The 13,212-nt window shown below is 44.0% G+C and overlaps 1 protein-coding gene across 2 annotated transcripts in view; it reads right to left on the minus strand.

Annotated features, from left to right (window-relative positions):
• The window catches only part of BICDL1 (BICD family like cargo adaptor 1), a 157,273-nt gene that overhangs the window by 37,368 nt on the left and 106,693 nt on the right, over positions 1–13,212 (minus strand). For both annotated transcript variants that reach the window (XR_010170472.1, XM_063913144.1), the window contains exons 6-9: positions 12,472–12,690; positions 7,902–8,045; positions 5,922–6,052; positions 140–260 (exon numbers count right to left, since the gene is read on the minus strand). Coding sequence is in view for 1 of the 2 variants with exons in the window: in XM_063913144.1 (XP_063769214.1) it covers positions 140–260; positions 5,922–6,052; positions 7,902–8,045; positions 12,472–12,690 (615 nt within the window). In the remaining variant the exon portion in view is untranslated. The remainder of the gene's footprint in view (positions 1–139; positions 261–5,921; positions 6,053–7,901; positions 8,046–12,471; positions 12,691–13,212) is intronic.

The following is a 13,212-nucleotide window of genomic DNA, read 5'->3' on the forward strand; positions in this document are numbered from 1 at the left end:
TAACACTTTAGGATTTGTCTTTAATTGGATCTGAAGACCAGTAGGAATCCAAAAACTACTTACATCGGGCAAACCTCCATCAGGGACAGGCTTATTAAGGAACAAGCAACGTGATATGTAAGCAACAGGAAATCCTTACCTGCCACGCCTCCAGCTGCTGGGACAAGTTCAGTTTTTGTTGAATGGCATCTAACAGTTGAGTGTTCAGTGACATCAAATCAATTCTACATTTAGCAAGTTCCATTTCTACAGCGTTCTTCCTGAAGGGAAAAATATGACACATAGTGACACAAACGTTGCAGCTTTTTAATATATTGTTAATATGTATTATTACTACTAAAACATATTTAATCACCTATAACATTACTACAAGGCTGTATAATTTCGAAGTTGACGAAGTATAATTGGTTTGGGCAGTGAGGTTGGGCTGGCCTGGGTGCTAGAGTATCAGAGAAATTGTATTGGATAAAACACAAGATAGTGAGAGGGAAAACCATGAAAGGTTTCTGTACATAAAGACGAATAATCAGTGTGAATGAGCCTAGCAGGAACAGTTCAGATGTCAATTCAGCTCCCTGCGAGCAAATGGATGCATATGCCACACTTATGGTAGCCCCAAGGTCACAGGTTTTTGTTTGTAGCACCCATAGGGCTGAGTACAAAAATCTACAATTTCAGGGGGTAATGGGGATATTTGGTCTGCCATCTGCCATTGCTGGCTATTTCTCGTTGGTAAGAGATTAGAATAATATTAGACTATTTTCAAGAGCAAGAATTCACTTGGTTTGGGCAGATTAAGCTGAGTGTTTGCAGCAAAAAGATAATACTGTATTCCATTCTATGTCACTGGCTCAGAACACTGTGACCACTGTAAAGGCTTTCAGATGGCAACCTCAAGTCTTTATTTAGCTACAGCGTATCCACAAACATCTAGCCTCCTGGCATGTTAAACAGCCCTTCTAACTGTGCATGGCGTGACCCGGTAGTGGCAAACGTCTTTTCGTGCGACTTTTTACAAAAATGATGCAAATAGGATGCACAAGTATCTTATGCTGCTTACAATGATATGCGGCATGCTATATTCTGTGTGCGACCGTGGCTGCATTTGCACTATCACGTACCATTTCGTATGCAGATAAAGCCGCAGACGCAAACAGAATATAGGCATGCTGCATATAATTTTAATCAGCAGAGTCTGCTTGTGCGTCTTGTTCCTTGCAAATAAGATGCATTTTTGGCCAAGAAATCAGAGGTGCTAGAGATTCAGGCAATTTTAACAAAACACTAGTGCCAACAGGAACATATTAAAAAAAATGATGTGTTCCGGCCAGTACTAGTGTATTGTAACTATTATTATTAAAATTGCCTAAATCTTTAGTGCTTCATTTTTGGGGCTGTTTTTTTTGTTGCGGTTTTGGCTAAATATCTAGGTGCTGAGTATCCCCTAATTGGTGGCAGCTGGAAGGACAGTGTTTGGTAAATTATTATAATCAGCGCCAGTTTTTTTGTCTGTTTTCACTGGTTGCACAGGACCTGTCAGCTCACTCATGCCAGTCATCTCAGGCTGCGTGGCATATCAAGGCAAGATATATGAGGACACATCTGTATATGTATCCTTACAATTTACACCACAGAAAAAAAAACAAGTAATCACAGTACATAGAGAGACAGATGTACACTACCAAAGTTATTTTATGTTATTTCACCAAGAAAATAGTAAAATTCACAATTCCCTATAGAAATATTGGTGGTCATTCCGAGTTGTTCGCTCGCTGACGATTTTCGCAGTGCGGCGTTTAAGTGAAAAAATGGCAAAAATGCGCAAGCGCATGGTACGCAGCACGCATGCACTAAGTACTTTCACACAAAACTTTGTATATTTACACAAGCTCGAGCGACGTTTTTTCATCGCTCGAGTGATCGTAGTGTGATTGACAGGAAGTGGGTGTTTCTGGGCGGAAACGGGACGTTTTCAGGGAGTGTGCTAAAAAACGCAGGAGTGCCAGGTAAAAGCGCAGGAGAGGCTGGAAAAACGGGGGAGTGGCTGGCCGAACGCAGGGCGTGTTTGCGACGTCAAACCAGGAACTAAACGGACTGAGGTGATCGCAATCTAGGAGTAGGTCTGGAGCTACTCAGAAACTGCAAGGAATTATTTAGTAGCAGTTCTGCTAATCTTTCGTTCGCTATTCTGCTAAGCTAAGATACACTCCCAGAGGGCGGCGGCCTAGCGTTTGCAATGCTGCTAAAAGCAGCTAGCGAGCGAACAACTCGGAATGAGGGCCATTATCTCTTGTTGCTGTTATGTGCAGCAATTAGAGATGCTGATTCACAGGCAATTATAATTTTAAGCACTGTAGTTGGGACAACGCGTCCGATAGATGCTGTCCCAGTGCAGCTTTTCGGTACAGAAATGGCAACAGCAAGATCCACATCACTTGAGCTGACAGGGAAGGGATGTGAAGCCTGGTAAACCAATCGTCAGGCTCTCTTTTCTGCCAGGCAGTCAGAGAGGCCTCCAACTAATTGGCCTTGTTCTTTTTTCCTTACTATAAAATCATATAACTGGATTCAGTAGGATTTCCCAACAGTCGGGATCCCGGCGGTTGAAATACCGACGTCGGAATCCAGACAGTCAAAATCCCGACATCAAGCCAGCATGTCCCCTCGACAGCTCGCTGCACTCACCACGATTCAGGCTCGGTATTGAGCTTCCCTCGCCACACTATTATATTCCCCCTCATGTGGTGGCGTGGACCCCCACCGTAGTGGGAATTCCGGGCGGAGGTCAGGATTTCGACCTCCGTCATTTTGAATGTTGTCGGGATTCCGGCGTCTGTATTTCGACCGCTTGGATCCTGAATGTCGGGAAATTAACTGCATCCTATATAACCCAAGAGACAGAGAACACATATCTCTGTATCATGGTGAATGTGGAAGTGCAAGTGTGCCCAGAATCTCTGCAGAGTACCAATTTTGCTTAGGCAATACAATACCTGGGCCCAAGGGAAGTGGATATGTCGTTTTGTCCAGGGTCGTCTTAACAGCATTGTAGGCCCTAAGCAAAGCAATGCACTGTGTCCCTTACCCACCCATTCAAGGGAATAAAATATGAAATGAGAAAACTAGATAGGAAAAACAGAAGGGAGATGAATAAAACACACCCCACCTGAAAATCCTGTGTTTGCCCTGCACACCTCCCCCCCCCCCCCCACACACACACATACCTCATCATCCTCCTAGCCTCGCACATTGGCCTCATCCTCCTTCCCTCACTTCCCCCCACCCCCGCCTCATCATCCACCTAGCCTCACACATTGGCTTCACCCTCCTTACCCCCCCCCCCCCCCCCCACATCCCTCATCATCCTCCTAGCCTCGCACATTGGCCTCACCATCCTAACCCCCCCCCCCCCCCCCCCACACACACACACACACACACACAACCCTCATCATCTTCCTAGCCTCGCACATTGGCCTCATCCTCCTTCCCTCACTTCCCCCCACCCCATCATCCGCCTAGCCTCACACATTAGCTTCACCCTCCTTCCCCCCCCCCACATCCCTCATCATCCTCCTAGCCTCGCACATTGGCCTCACCCTCCTTACCCCCCCCATCCCTCATCATCCTCCTAGCCTTACACATTGGCCTCATCCTCCTTCCCTCAACAACCCAACACACACACACACACCACATCGTTCTCCTAGCCTCATGCATTGGCCTCATCCTCCTTACTCCCTCGCCACATCCCTCATCATCCTTAGCCTCGCAGTAGAGTGTAGTGTGTTTTTGTTAAAGCGAGCCTTGCCTTTGAAGTAGGAGTGCCTATTTACATTTATATAGTGCTCAGATGTCAATAATGCTTTTTATAGATATGACAAAGAGACTGGTAATGCTAATGGACATTTGGCTTTAACAGAATGTAAACTTGCACGTAACACTTATTTCCACGATGCCTTCACAGATCTTAATAACGTTATGTGCCAAGTTAGCCTGTCAGGCACCGGATGCTCACACTGATGGTGCCATGATTCTGAGCTATAGATTGGCCACATGACGCAGGAAAATAGGCATCAGCAGATTCCCTGTCAGCCTTCACTTAACTCTTGCTATGCTGGTGCGTTATGCAAAATAGGGAGACAGGTCACTTCAAGGGTATGAAGACATGAAGATGTTCCTATTCAATTTGAAGTTCTATAAGGCCTCGCACCCACTGGCTTTTTTCTGTGACCCCCCCCCCCCTCCCCCTACAAAAAAAAAAGAAAAGTAAAAACAACGGTGAATATGCAGCCATCATCCTCCTTCCCTTACCTTCACCTATCACCCTCCCCCCTTCATCCTCTTATCCTCACATATCATCCACAAACCCCCCTGCCACTAGCATTCCGCACCACACTGCTGGGTACCCTCCTATTGCCGATCATGTGGGGGAGGGGAAGCTAAAGAGTCAGCTACCTGTCTCTCACTTCAGCAGCCCCGCGGGAGTCTCTGCTGCACTGCTACAAGCCTATTGGGACCGCCGAGTGCCCTGCTACTACTGCATGCCCCTAGAATCCTGGGGTCCTTGGGCAACTGCCCATTGAGTCCATACGAAAAGACGGCCCTGGCTTTGTCAGTAATCTTGTATTTTCTGTGAGAGGTTCTGTCAGCTAAGCTGCATACTGTAAGTGTTCTTGTGGGGACTATAAAAAACACAAAGACATGCAAAAACAAAACTGCAACAAACGCATGTTCACCATATTTGTTATGTCATTTTACCAAGAACTGGCATGCTTGTGAGCAAAGATAGGAAGCATGCACAGAGTTTGAAAGGACATTTTTTTTCTTCAGCGTGAATCACAAGAAAGCATTGAAATGCAGAATTTGACGACAGAAAAGAACCACTTGGCCCATGTAGTCTGCTCCTTTTTTAACTTTTACGAAACCTCAACCCACACTTTATAAACTTGTAGCAGTACAAAAGCACAAAATTATATATATATATATATATATATATATATATATATAGAGCAACAAACATACTGCGGCACTCTGAGACTTTAGAAGTGAATAACTATTTCACAACAGCAACATGAAAAGCTCCAACGTTTCGGGGCTTAGCCGCCCCTTTGTCAAGGGGCGGCTGAGCCCCGAAACGTTGGAACTTTTCATGTTGCTGTTGTGAAATACAGTTATTCACTTCTAAAGTCTCCGAGTGCCGCAGTATGTTTGTTGCTATCTACCACTATTGAGGCTGAGGGCACCGGAGCCCAATTCTTTCTAGAGGGGAGTGCCGGTCTAGCAATATTGTCTATATATATATATATATTACGTAATTCTAGAATTTCTATAAATCATGTAGGGGCTATAATGGCAATATTTATTCTATGTTATATAGTTTACGATGAAGAAAGTAGCACTCAGAATCTCCAGATTCAGTGCAAAGTAGCTGTAATGCTTTGATCAATGTTTCGGGGTTATCCCCTTCATCCTGATAGATATAGATATATATATTTATTATATGTTGCCATTATTGCCCTCTACATCATATACAAAGATTCTAGAATTTATACATGTACATAATACGTGATCATACAGCTTGTAATGTAATCACCTGCATGACACACATACAGCAGATAGATTCCGGCAACTGTACCAGTTTTTTAAAAGCGCTGATAAATTGAAAGGCAATACAAACCTGGTTTGCGGTTTGAATTATTGTTGCTTTAAAAAAATCTGACACTTGCAGGCCACAGCATCTCCCCCATGGTCTCTCACTAAAAAAATCCTTACAAAAATATTCTTCCTCTGTATGGGCAAATATGGATGTGAGATGTACTCTATATATGTGCAGTTATTTAGACCATTGGAACAAGTCACATAAAGCAAAAAAAGACTCAAGTGGCTGCAGGGGTTAAGATATTAAATGTGCAGATTATTATTACTTGGCTATAGCGTCATCTCTATCCTTTATGGCCTTCAGTAATTGTTCATGTGCATCATTATTTTGGGTCAGTTCCAGCAGGTGGTCTCGCTCTTCTTTGAGTGCACTCATTTCAACACTCAGCAGAGTCACCTGGCAAGAGAACAGAGTTTTGGTATTATACACAAGTGTTTTACTGTATATGGTCAACAGAGACAATCGGAATTTCTATTTCTTTCTATAGTGGTACTGAAACAGAAATGAAACAATTGCTAATGGAGAGTAATGGGCCCTACACACTTGAAGATCTAACTGAACGATATGAACGTTCTAGTTCATTAATGAACGAGAACTCAACTCGTTCACAACGTTCAGTGTGTAGGCACCAACGAAGAACGATGTGCAGCCCCGCGCTCATTCATCGTTGGTGCCGGCTTGTTTATACATGCAGGCCAATATGGACAATCTCATCCATATTGGCATGCACTGCTATGGAACCGGGTGACGGGGGGAGTGAGGAAACTTCACTACCCCCCCGCCCGTCATCTCCCACCCGCCGTCGGGTCTGACGTATCTGCCGTCGGCAGCGGATCGCCGAGTGTGTAGGGGGCATTAGATAGATGTCAATGCTGACAGTGAGCACCTGTCATCTTCTAAATGCGACTTGAAATATTTACATCTTAGGCAAAAAGAACAATAGTAGGATAAGTGAAAATATTGCAGAGTTGTAGTTTAATACCAATGAAACTCGGCTATTACTTTCAGTGTGTCGGGCACAACTGTTTTCTAATAAGCTGTGGTTGAGCAAACCCACAGTGCTTTATTGGGGTCATGGCAGAGGTGGGCAGGCAGCTGTACTTAGCTTCACCAGTCAGTGCTACTATATAAGTGCCAGATCTCAAACCAAATGTACAGTGAATAAAGGGGCAAATTCAGTAAGAATCGCAAGTAGCGATTCGTACGGAATTTTTGCCGAGGTGGTGTGGGTGTATGTGCAGCGGGACCTACTGCGCATGCGCCCGCATTTTCTGCGGGGGGCCACAGAAAATGCGATAGCCTCTGCCTGTCAATCAGGCAGAGGCGGTCGTGGGGCGGCAACGCTCCGTTTTCTGGGAGAAAACAGAGCGTTGCAGGGGCGTGCCAGCCGAAACGGTGGGCTGGTACATGCGAACGGGGGCGTGTCGGGGGTGCAGTCGCGGCGGCTGCGTGACGTCACACGCAGCCGCTGGGACAGGAAAAATGCGGCCGCGCAGGAGTCATCCTTAGTTTCTGCTAACAAACAGAAATTGCGAAGCGAACGCAATTTCTGCTTGTAGCAGGGGGGAGGCGCCGGTCAGCATGCTGGGCGGCCCCCAGCATGCCTGCTAAAGGTTAGCAAATTCTGCTGATTAGCATAATTTGCTAACCTTACTGAACTGGCCCCTAAATCCATGGGCTCCAAGTGACATTAAACAGTATTAATCAGTAAAATGTACTGCTTTCCCAGCAGCACTAGCCTTATGTAAGGATTAGGCAATACTGAATTGCGGCTAACAGACAAGACAGGGTTGGAAGTATAACTGGAGAAAATTACTCAGAAGAAATGTTCTTGCAAATGAAGTGCATTTACACACACACACACACACACACACACACACACACACACACACACACACACACACGTTCACATTTGCAGCATATGTAGCTATTTATATAATCATCAGCGCATACTTGTACCTTCATATAGCAGATACAAGTGATATACCACCTAACAGGTGCAAGTGTGAATACTTGCCTGTTTGAATGGCCAGCGTTTCCATGAACACAGTCACACTGAACTTAAGTAGGAACGCCTCTTCCCATCCCAGTTCTACCTCTTTTTCCAAAATACATAGAATCTGCAAATTCAAGTATACAAATGGGCACATACTCCACTCTGGAACAGCCCCAAGTGTAATCTCTGAAAGTGATTTCATATTGGTGATATTACCTAAGAGAATCATTATTGAATGTGACCTTTTACCTGTTTATGAAGGCGTTGCAGCTCCTCAAATGTTTGCTTCATTCTTATTTGCTCTCCCTGTAAAAGTTCCCGCAGCGCTTTTGAGTCTTCACTGGTTCGTTTGATCTGTTCTTCTAAACCATCATCTTCACATTTTCGTGAACTCTACACAGAGTTAAAATCAGAAAAGATAAGTGAGTGTAGTATCAACAGCCAAATAAGTATGACGATGATGATGGACCTGGCTTCTGAAACAGTCTCACTTTCAATATGTTTCTTGTTTATTTCTAACAGCAAATCCCAAAGGTTGATTAATGTCTCTCTCTCTCTCTAGGAATTGTGTGTGCAGTAATGGTACTTGCCACATTATCTAACAACACTTCCAGAACTAGGAAGAGGGCAAAGTAATTGGTGTGTATAAATACAATTTTTAGGTTTACATTTAACCCTTGATTATTTGGTCCTGAACCAGATAAATTACATTATCATCCTTCTTTTCTAGTAGAGGTGCCTTACCATAACCCTAATGCATGCTAAGGCAAGAGTACTGTCCAAGGTCCTAGCAAGTTACTGCATATAGGGGGTCATTCCGAGTTGATCGCTATCCCGTTTTTCGCTGCACAGCGATCAGGCTAAAAATCGGCTTTTCTGCGTATGCGTATGGGCCACAGTACGCATGCGCGAAGTACTTTCACACAAAACTATGCAGTTTTACACAAGGTCGAGCGACTCTTTTTAGTCGCTCTGTTGATCGGTGAGTGATTGACAGGAAGTGGGTGTTTCTGGGTGGTAACTGACTGTTTTCCGGGAGTGTGCTAAAAAACGCAGGCGTGTCAGGTTAAAACGCAGGAGTGGCTGGGGAAACGGGGGGAGTGGCTGGCCGTACGCAGGGCGTGTTTGTGACGTCAAATGAGGAACTAAACTGTCTGCAGTGATCGCAAGGTAGGAGTAAGTTTCGAGCCACACAAACTGCATGAAAAGTTTTATGAGCAGTTCTGCTAACCTTTCGGTCGCACTTCTGCTAAGCGAAGATACACTCCCACAGGGAGGCGGCTTAGCATTTGCACTGCTGCTAAAAGCAGCTAGCGAGCGATCAACTCGGAACAAGGGCCAATGATTCCAAATATAGGTTGAGTCTCCCATATCCAAAATGTTTGGGACCAGAAGTATTTTTGATATCAAATTTTTTCCGATTTTGGCATATTTGCATAATACAATGGAAATATTTTGGGGATGGAACCCAAGTCTAAATAATGTATGCATTTAGGTTTCATATAAACCTAATAAACACCGCCTGAAGATAATTTATACACTATTTGTAAGAATTAGGGGCAATAAACAAAGTTTGTGTACATTGGGCCTAATTCAGACCTGATCGTAGCAGTGCAAAATTTTTCACGGCTACGATCAGGTACTCTGAAATGCGGGGGGACGCCCAGCCCAGAGCGAGACCACCCCGCATGTCTGGCCCTACCCCCCCCCCCCCCTTTCTGCACAAGTACAAAAGCATCGCACAGCGGCAATGCTTTTGTACTTAATGAGTGGCTCCCTACCAGCGCAGCTTTTGCGCACTGGCAGGGAGCTACTCGTCGCTGTCTGGGTCGCAGCGGCTGCATGTGACGTCACGCAGCCACCGCGGTCCGCCCCCCACATGGTCCTGGCACGCTTGCATTGCCCGGACCGCGCCCCTCAAAACGGCGGCCAAACTCCACCAGCCCGCCCCCTCTCACTCAGCGACTGCCTCTGCCTGTCAATCAGTCAGAGGCAATCGCTGGGCTGAGATGGCCATCGGCTGTCTGGCATGCAACGCATGCGCAGTTCAGACCTGATCAGCTGCCGTGCGATCAGGTCTGAATTAGGCCCACTGCACCACCAGAAAGCAAAGGTGTCACTATCTCAGTCTCGCTGGAAAATTATGTAATTCGGAATATTCCATATTTGGGAATTTTGGCTATTTGAGAACCTGTATTGCTTATTGGACTGGAAAAAGGAAAATCCTAATATCGAGGAAGTGTAGACTGTTTATTATCAGGGACTGAGAGATTCAGTTTTAATTTGTATTAGACTAGAGCTAATAATCTTGGTTCATTTACTGCAAAACATATATTTTTATAATGTGTATTGAATTAAGAAGTACTGAAATTAAACAGGGAGCATTACCCTTCTGATCCTATTAGATACCAGACTTGCATATTACTACAGTGAAGGAATTGGTCTCTACCTCCATATCAAAATTATTTGAGTACAATTAATAAAAGCCTTCAAATCACATTATCCTATTAAAGAAATAGGGTGAGCTGTATCAAGCCTTGGAGATAAACTACTAACCAATCAGCTTCGAACTGTCATTTTTTAAACACAGAGGGATATATTTCAAACCTTGGAGAGAGATAAAGTAACTGGCAATCAACTAGCTCCTACAGTGGTGCTTGAAAGTTTGTGAACCCTTCAGAATTTTCTACATTTCTGCTGAAATTTGTCCTAAAACTACCCCAGATTTTCACAGTCCTAAAAGTAGATAAAGAGAACCAAATCAAACAAATGAGACAAAAAAATTAGACGTGCTTATTTTTTTTATTGAGGAAAATGATCCAATATCACATGTCTGTGAGTGGCAAAAGTATGTGAACCTTTTCTTTCAGTATCTGGTGTGACCCCCTTGTGCAGCAATAGCTGCATGTAAAGGTTTCCGCTAATTGTTGATTAGTCCTGAACATCGGCTTGGAGGAATTTGACCCCATTCCTCTGTACAAAACAGCTTCAGCTCTGTTATGTTGGTGAGTTTCCTCCCATGAACTGCTCGCTTCAGGTCCTTCCACAACATTTCGACTGGATTAATGTCAGGACTTTGACTTCGCCATTCCAAAACTTTATATGTATACTTCTTTAACCATTCTTCTGCCAAATTTCAGCAGAAATATAGAAAATTCTCAAGGGTTCACAAACTTTTAAGCACCACTGTAACTGCCATTTGACAGGCTGTGTTTTAAAAATGACAGGAGCTAATTGGATGGTAATTTATCTCTCTCCAAGGCTTGATACATCTCTCTCATAATTTGGATTCCCAAACAAATGAGACCTACTACCATACAAGTGACAGACTGAAAAATATGGGATAGAATAGTAGCCTTAAATAGAGAGATTATTACCCCCAACTGAAAACATTCATTGCGTCACTAGCCAAACTGATTGATTCCACATCCAAACTTCTCTCTGTAGTATGCAAGAGGTATTGTATCAACAACTATGTATGCATCTCTGTGACCTGACTGCCTCTATCTATATGCTTGGACAATATCCATCATCACTATCCGTGCACTTGCACCAGTCCTAATAACACTTGCAGCCATAATTACACAGACACGTAACTTTGCATAGTCTGCAATTCTCTTCAACTTGCCCTCGCTAAACTTAGCATATGTGTGACTGGCCTGCTACCACCCAGTTACACCTCTCCAGCAGCAATGTAAGATGCAACAGAGTTGCATACAGTTCTGCATTGGCCATAGTCCATCACTCCACCATTATTAAATTGTTTCTATATTCAGATCTGATCGTAGATGTGCTAAATTTATCACATCTATGATCAGTTACTCTGACATGCGGGGGGACGCCCAGCACAGGGCTAGTCCGCCCCACATGTCAGGCCCTATCCCTCCCCCACACAAGTGCTAAAGCATCGCACAGCGGCGATTGGCACGGCCCCTCCTGCCCCGCGACCGCCTCTGCCTGTCCATCAGGCAGAGGCGATCGTAGCCCAGAGATGCCGTTAGCATCTACCTGGGCTCCCGGGGTGCGTGTGCGCACTCTGCAAAGGGCTTCAGACTGCGAACGCAGCAACGATCCAGTCTGAATTAGGCCCATAGAAGGCTCATGAAATACTCCAGATACATACCTTTCCATGGAAATGAACCCTAAATTTACAATTAAGAAATAACTTGGCTGTATACGATGGGTACCAATAATAGTATATGATGCTGAACTGAGTACTGTAGTATACTAATATGCTGTAATATTGAATGTGCTCTGCCCTTTTTCTAACCTCCTTATCCCTCCCCTGTAGTTCTGTTGCAAATCACCACCTGTTTTGCTTTCTGAACTTCTCAATTATGAAAAAGGTAACATTTTTAAAATCTGTATTTTCTCCACTGGAAAACAAATAAATAAAAATAACTATATATTGTATATGATAATAAGGATAGACTGACAGCTGGAGCAGCCATGGTGAAACATAAAAATGAGAGAAACAATTGTTTTTTTTCTAGATTAACTTTAGGTTAAGTCAGTGGTTCCCAAACTTTGTTCTCAAGGCACCCTGACTATCTAAGGTTTTAAGGATCCCCACGCTTGAGCACAGATTGTTACACCAAATTGACTGTGATACTAAGTCACCTGTGTTCAAGCATGGATAGTTTTAAAGCCTGGACAATTAGGGTGTCTTGAGGACCGAGTTTGGGAACCACTGGGTTAAGTGATTCTCCTTGAAATATTTTTTCTAGAGGAGATCTTTTCAAAGCAAAAGTTTGAAGCACAAATCTCTGGTGTTGCATAAAATGTAATTATGGGTGTAAGAGAGAAAGTAAACAGGTACCGCTGCTTCACAAGTGTCCAGGATGCTCAGTATAAGGCTCTTCAGTTCACTCAGGGCAGTGCGGAGGCTTCCGGCTGGCACGTCTTTGGCAGAAGAGGTTTCAGAAGATTCATCCATGGAGGAGTCAGTGGACACAGCAGAATCTGCACTTTCATTACCTCTGAGCTGGCAGCAGAGAGATCGGACCTGACAATGTGCTTCCCAGAGCTGCAACCTCAACTACAATTAAAAACAAAACACATTAAACTGCACTGTTCTCTGCCACATGTGATGAAGACAATACCGATAGCCCCTGAATACTATCATTCACTAAGACCATAAACATTCTTGACCTCTTTTTGGAGATTCCTTCCAAGATGCGAGGTCCCAAAATACAAATATGGAGTTATGATGACATAACGTACGTGTTCATGGCCCCATCCTCCCTGTACGATGCCAGGATTTCCATTTTCACTGATCTAGAAATCTTGGCATGATCCAGGTTGTTGACCTACTCTCCTGGGAGTCTGGGAAATCTCAACAAAACTTGTGAGTCTTTCGAATTTCCGGTGGAGTACACAAGTATGGGGAACAATTTCAAGTAGTGAAGAAGTTGTTTCCAAAGTGGTAGGGGATTGGACTTTGATTTGACAAAATGCAACATAATAAAACTTTCAGATAAAAAAAAAAAAAATGTTTACAAGAAATATAACTAACAATGGGGCAGATGTATTAAGCCAGGAGAAGTGATAAAGCAGTGAT

The sequence above is a fragment of the Pseudophryne corroboree genome, chromosome 1 (genome assembly GCF_028390025.1).
Source record: "Pseudophryne corroboree isolate aPseCor3 chromosome 1, aPseCor3.hap2, whole genome shotgun sequence".
Lineage (NCBI taxonomy): Eukaryota > Metazoa > Chordata > Amphibia > Anura > Myobatrachidae > Pseudophryne > Pseudophryne corroboree.